The sequence below is a fragment of the Pyxicephalus adspersus genome, chromosome 12 (assembly GCF_032062135.1).
Source record: "Pyxicephalus adspersus chromosome 12, UCB_Pads_2.0, whole genome shotgun sequence".
Classification (NCBI taxonomy): domain Eukaryota; kingdom Metazoa; phylum Chordata; class Amphibia; order Anura; family Pyxicephalidae; genus Pyxicephalus; species Pyxicephalus adspersus.
The window spans coordinates 2,557,579-2,563,673 of record NC_092869.1 but is presented as its reverse complement, the minus strand read 5'-3'; the positions used below and the strand labels follow the sequence as shown (position 1 = coordinate 2,563,673).

General features: G+C 44.8%; 2 protein-coding genes across 2 annotated transcripts in view; one reads left to right on the top strand and one right to left on the bottom strand.

The window, feature by feature from the left end:
* LOC140342332 (uncharacterized) overlaps nucleotides 1–2,611 on the top strand; it is a gene marked incomplete in the record, with an annotated part of 5,914 nt that extends 3,303 nt beyond the window's left edge. Inside the window, 4 exon segments of the mRNA XM_072428485.1 lie at nucleotides 1–45; nucleotides 688–729; nucleotides 1,201–1,354; nucleotides 1,839–2,611. Of these exon segments, the coding sequence (XP_072284586.1) occupies nucleotides 1–45; nucleotides 688–729; nucleotides 1,201–1,354; nucleotides 1,839–1,938 (341 nt within the window).
* A 549-nt stretch (nucleotides 2,612–3,160) lies between these two features.
* The window catches only part of EIF3F (eukaryotic translation initiation factor 3 subunit F), a 3,962-nt gene continuing 1,027 nt past the window's right edge, over nucleotides 3,161–6,095 (bottom strand). The window contains exons 2-8 of the mRNA XM_072428484.1: nucleotides 5,458–5,528; nucleotides 5,295–5,374; nucleotides 5,041–5,178; nucleotides 4,858–4,949; nucleotides 4,506–4,642; nucleotides 4,009–4,122; nucleotides 3,161–3,471 (exon numbers count right to left, since the gene is read on the bottom strand). Of these exons, the coding sequence (XP_072284585.1) occupies nucleotides 3,394–3,471; nucleotides 4,009–4,122; nucleotides 4,506–4,642; nucleotides 4,858–4,949; nucleotides 5,041–5,178; nucleotides 5,295–5,374; nucleotides 5,458–5,528 (710 nt within the window). The 3' untranslated portion in view covers nucleotides 3,161–3,393. The remainder of the gene's footprint in view (nucleotides 3,472–4,008; nucleotides 4,123–4,505; nucleotides 4,643–4,857; nucleotides 4,950–5,040; nucleotides 5,179–5,294; nucleotides 5,375–5,457; nucleotides 5,529–6,095) is intronic.

Here is a 6,095-nt window from a genome sequence, read left to right as displayed (position 1 = left end):
ATGTCACCAGCCCAACACAAACATCGCAGGGAACACGGACTACAGGTATATGATCATCTTTGTTTCTAATGAAAGAAGACCTCCGGCATTATGTTTAGCTTAGAACACACAAATGAAGAAATATGAGGGGGTTATAGGGGTTTTCCTCCCTCCCTGTCCCGGAGATCACTGATATTACCTAAAATATAGAACTATTATTAAACAATGCAAAGTAATGGCTGAGGTTCTAACCCTTTACACTGCTCTATTGCCTTTGTGAGCCATAAGAAGTCATCTAAACCATCAAATGTGAAGTCCGATTCTTCTGTATAATGGAAATCTACAACAGATGGGTGGACCTGGGAAATTATAAATTCACCATTGGTGTCCCCAAAAAATACCTAAAGCAAGTCAGTGTGTATGGACAACCATAAATCAAGTATCAATATCTCCAAATAGCAGAAACCTAATATATTTGTAATCTCCTGGATTGTAAGCTCTTCTGGTCAGGGCCCTCTGCTCCTCCGGTGTCACTGTCTGTATCTGTCATTTGCTATTTCTATTTAATTGTACAGCGCTGCATAATATGTTGGTGCTATATAAATACTGTTTATTAATATTATAATAATACTGTAGAATATAACCTGTAGGCTGTGTTAGTGCCGTCTTTACCTTTATCTAATATATCGTACTTTTGTATGAATCCAGGTACCACCCGTCCCGTGCAGAGCTTCTCCTCTATGATCTCAGGTATGGTGATAGAGCAAAGACAATACACCAATACAAATATAGGGACCAGAATAACCATTCAGTTCATTCCTGGGGCCAATCAGGTGCTCTGGACCTTGGGGAGTTATAATATTCAACGCTGTGATTGGCCTGTTCTCTGCTCACCAACAGTAATGGATAGCTTCGCTAGTCCACAGGGATTCAGTGTTGAACCCTGAATTGTATTGAAGCTGGGTGGGAAGAAGCTGTACGCAGGTGGCAGCGCCTGTATAGTGACCCAACTTCTTTTGGTAACCACTAAAAAACACCCACTGTTTACTGAAAAGTGCCAGGTGGTGCGCCCAGCTGAGAAGGGCCGGGAGAACACTGGGATTCAAGGTGGAGTTGGGCTGCACGCTTATCTGTTTCAGCCAATCACAGCTGGGATCTTCTTTACACCTTCTAAATGCGTCCTATAGCCCCCCTTAAATTCTCCATTTTGCCTCTTTGCAGAAAGACATCTATCTGTGTCGGTGCTTAAAGGACTCCTAATCGGGCTTCTCGTTCTCCTTACCCTTGCTTTGATCATCCTCATCTACCTGCTTAAAGATAACTGGTCAAACAATTCCCAAATCAAGGAAAGCCACCAATTGTATAGCAACATCAGGTAACACAAATAACATAATAAATAAATATACGGGGCCACCTCCTGGCTATGTTATTTGTAGAGTCGGTGACGTGGAATGAAGATACAGATGGAAGAACTGACTTACCATGATACGTGCTGGTTCCATAATCATGAACTCCAGACAGTGAAATACATAAATGCACCAATTACTTACTCAATGTTTTGTGAATCTGCAGGGTTAGTACTGAGAAACCAAAATCCCCTGCAACTGACCTTTCTGGATGTTACACTAAATGTACTTAATACACGCTGGTCTAAGTCCCACCCCCAGGGTGTAATTGGCTAATAAAGGAGCAGCCATATTCTAATAAAGCATTCCTCCGCTCAGCCAATTGCGTAAAGCAGTTAACAGTGAGCAGGAGAGCGAGGATTGCTTCAAAGCATTGCTCTTTAATGTATATCTGTATGTAGATTGTGAATCTCGAATGACAACGTAATACGTTCTGCTTTATATCTCCTTCAGGGAGAATATTGAGTTCCAAACAGTTCGTACAGGCGTAATTGAAGAAGCAGCACCGGGCTCCAAACAACCTGAGACAGGGAGCTTCCTGTCCATCAACTAGACCCATATTGTACATCCAATCTGCATCTGTGACCATTTAGAAGACAAACTGACCTGAGCTCTACCGGCAATCTATGAAAGTCGCTTCCTGGCCAAAGATGACCAAGCTACATCCATATTGGAGGAGTATGACGTCTTTAGAACTTGGTCACTGAGGACTATCACCGGTCTTAGTGAGTCGGCTTTCATCATGACCAATGAGAACTTATCTTGCCACGTATAAGACATCTCAGGCTAAGATATCATTGAGGACGACTTTACTACATTACTAAGCAAACTAATGGTGGAATTAGTTATATCTGGAGTATGGGACCATCGTTCAGGTCCAGAAAAGTCTATTGGGGAGATGTGGAAAGTGCTGGTGGAGAAAAGGTCATCAGAGAACGTTTGGAACTAAAAATGCCACCACGTGTCATGGGTGTGCATCCGCTTCGGCAACATAAAACCAATGATCCCGACAAAGGAACTGTCCTACAATTCACACACAGCAGAGTACCCCCATTTTTTAGGTTGCTCAGCCTCCCTGAAGCAGCTCCTGCTCTTAACCTTAAAGGCCAATTCATCTAGTTGCATGTATGCTCTATGTATCTTCGTGGGGTTTATTCTTACACATGCATGCATTTTTTTTCCGTGTATCAATTTACATCTAATTAAAGAAAACTTGGTTATCATTATTTCTCTGAATACATTGCAGTGGAAGGATCACAGATTTTTATCATGCGTACGTTACATTAGTTGGTCCATATGGTCACGATGAGCACGCTATAGCCCTAAAGATCTATTGGCCTTCTCTTCCTGAACTTTGTGAGTAAATACCAACTCACAGCCTTCTTTGCCATGTTTGAAGATCAATACAATACACAGGAGGAAACAGTAACAGGTCCTCTTGAACCCCAATTCCTCAGTCTCCAATACTCACCAAGTTCATCCACCACCATTAGTAGAACCCTGGATTTGAACCCTGTTGAGACTCCATGTTGTTGCTTACACCGGGGGTCAATGACTTCATCCCATACTCCATGTAAATATGTTTGGGGTTGGTGATTGGCTGCTCAGGTCTGACAAGTGCATCCTGGGAAAAGTGCAGCCAATGGAAGTGGAGCTTTAAATTTAGAAGTTATATTGGCATCTTCTCTACCAATATGTTCAACCTCCAGCATTACTCCCACTGATCCACAAATCTTCAATTTCGTAAACAAGCCAGCAGAAATTTCACATCGGCGTGGGGGTGGGGAATATTTTATTTCAGAAAAGTCCATAAAATAAGAAATAGACATCTCTACCAAAATTATTTTTTTACATTTTTTTGTTTAATGGGACTGTAACTTTCTGTTGATATAACTCGGTGACATCGGCTGTGGGACAGAGGGGTCACACACAAAGGTAACATTAGTCCACACTGTCCTGGACAAAGATGGAGATCCGGCCTGGGATTGCAGAGAAGGTTCTGGTCCTCTCACAAGTTGAGCAGCTTCTCATTGAGAGCGATCTGAGATTGGGTGAGGTTGGCTAGGTAAGTGACCATGAGAAGATCCTGAGGGGAAAGAAAGATGACAGTTAGAAGACTGCATACAATGGGGCCTGCTAGGCTAAAAATACCAGAAGCAGCGTTTTTGTATAGATTGGGCAAAGCATCAGGTGTGCAAACTCACCTAAGCCTGCCTGCCGGGGAGAATGGGAATTACCCCCCTTACACACTAGCATTGGTGCTTGGATCACTCAGACATATCACAAAGGGTTGAAGAGAGCGGCTACAGCTCATCAGGAGTAACCCGATGTAAGATGCAGACAGCATCACTCACCCCTCCACTAGGGGGAGCAATTCTGCTCAATTCCCCATATGCTTTATTTTCATTTAGACCTGATTGGTCGCCACGTCAATGTTCTCCCCAGACCCCTTTAGCTGGGCACGCCACCCGGCACTTTTCAGTAACCATCCAGCTGTTTTTGGGTAATACTGAAAAGTTGGGTAACAATACAGGGGCCATGTCCCACCTAGCTTTATAACCTTTTTGGGGAGAATACTGCACATATAACACCGATATTTCTCCTCACTTTAGTGATCACTTACATTAATATTGCTGTTGAGCATGGCCTCAAAGTCCTCCGGGGAGATCTTCGGAACTTGGTTCACCAGGTCCATAAGGAACCTTCCCACCGTGTTGTCCGCTGCGATTTTACCGGACTGAAATATCAAACACAATCCGGTTAGTAGCCAGGAAAATACAGAATTGGAAAGAACAGCATACAGAGATCAGGACGATCGGAACGGATTGTAAAGGGACTCAATGTCTGCGATAATAAAGGTAAAGGCGCTAAAGCTTTGTATGGCCCTACCTGGGCTGTAGTACCTTGCCCCAACCCCCTACAGACCCTTATACCTCCAGTAATGGGACACATTCTCGAACAGTCCCATAAGCCCAAGTACCCAATCACAAGGCCTGAGCTCTGTCACATGATACCTGGGGGACTAATTTGAGGTAAATCAGATAGATGCAGTGGGGGAGGGCAAACACAATGAGCGCAGGCACCCCACAGAGCCCAGAACTTGATACCGGCGGCACTCACCAGCACATCTTCAGCATACTGCAGCACGGTCGCTAGAGAATCGAGCAGACGGCTAGCTGCGCATCCAACCTGCTGCAGGTCTGTGGTCAAGCCGATGGAGCGGTTGGAGTTAAAGCAGGTTTTGGTAATCAGATCGACTGAAAAGGAATAAAAAAAAAAAAACAAAGATTTAAATGTCATAAATGAAATTCTGCCACAACACTCTGCAGTACCTAAAAACTGCCACAAGATGGCGCTGGTACAGCTACAACTTGGGGGGGTCCTAAAATTTGTCAAATTGCTGCAAGTGGCAGAAAATCCATGGAAGGGGCAATGGGCGACCCGAGAGGGGGAAGTTACCCGAATATCTTACCTCCTATCCTCTCTGTGTCATAGTAAATGTATTGGACTGTCAGGGGGGTGAACATCACTCCCATTGTTTTACCAGGAACTCCCATCGGGGTGCTGCAGAGAGAAACAAAATCATAAAATACAATTATATTCCACATAATATATAAAAGCACACAAGGACGCAGCAGACAACAGCGCCCCCTACCTGATATAGGCTTTCATGTTCATGCGGCCCCCTTGCAGGCTGGTGTCCACGGTCAGATGGATGGGATTGGTGGCCTCGCGGCTGTAATACTCGTGGATTAGTACGGAATGTTCGGTGATGTCATTTCCTGTTGCGTACCTGAGGGAAGAAAGTCACAAAGAGACCTCGAAATCTATCCAATCATAGAGACGCATTGGATGGAGCATGCTAGTCTGTGATTGGTCCTACAATCTACCAATCGGAAGGGATCTTACCAGCCGAGGATCTGCTCGGTGGAGGTGACTTTCTTGTGGAGGTCGTACATGTTCTTAGCAAACTCCATGTCGACGGCAACCTGCAGAGATCAGGCAATGGTTAGTCCACCAATAGGAAGCAATGATAGAAAATCTAGGGAAGAAGCAACCAATCAGAACGCACCTCATCCTCGGACTCATTGTGAGGGACGGAGAAGCAGTTGGTGATCTCCACTGAATGTTTATCTGTCGTCCCTGAAAGAGAAATACAACCGCTGTCATCGTCCAATCAGCATCATCACACAGAGTCACCAGGGCACAGGTAGGCAGTGTGGCCCCTCACAGGTATAATGAAGGGGCCACATCAGATGATCACTGTGGCCCACTTACATTATCATACGGGGGCCCAACAAGCATACACAACATTGATGATGAGCAGAGCCACTTTACAGGTATGACTCAGGGGCCACACATTTATATGATCAGAATATATTATAGGTAATCAGGATGACCCCACACAGGTATAACACAGGGGCCCCACATACTACCAGGTACAGATAATCACTGTGGCCCCTAACGTGCATCATAAAGGGGCCCACATATGATCAGGGCACAAATAAATTGTATAGTCCCTGTCAGATATATTACAGATCAATTAGGATAATGCTGAGCAGTGTGGCCCCTCACAGGATCAGTGTGGCTCCTCCAATACAGGGGCCCCACACATGATCAGTAGAACCCTTATAAAAGTGGTCCCATATAGAGTCAGTGCGGCCCTTACAGTACAGGGGCCCCACACACACGACCAGTGCGGCCCTTACA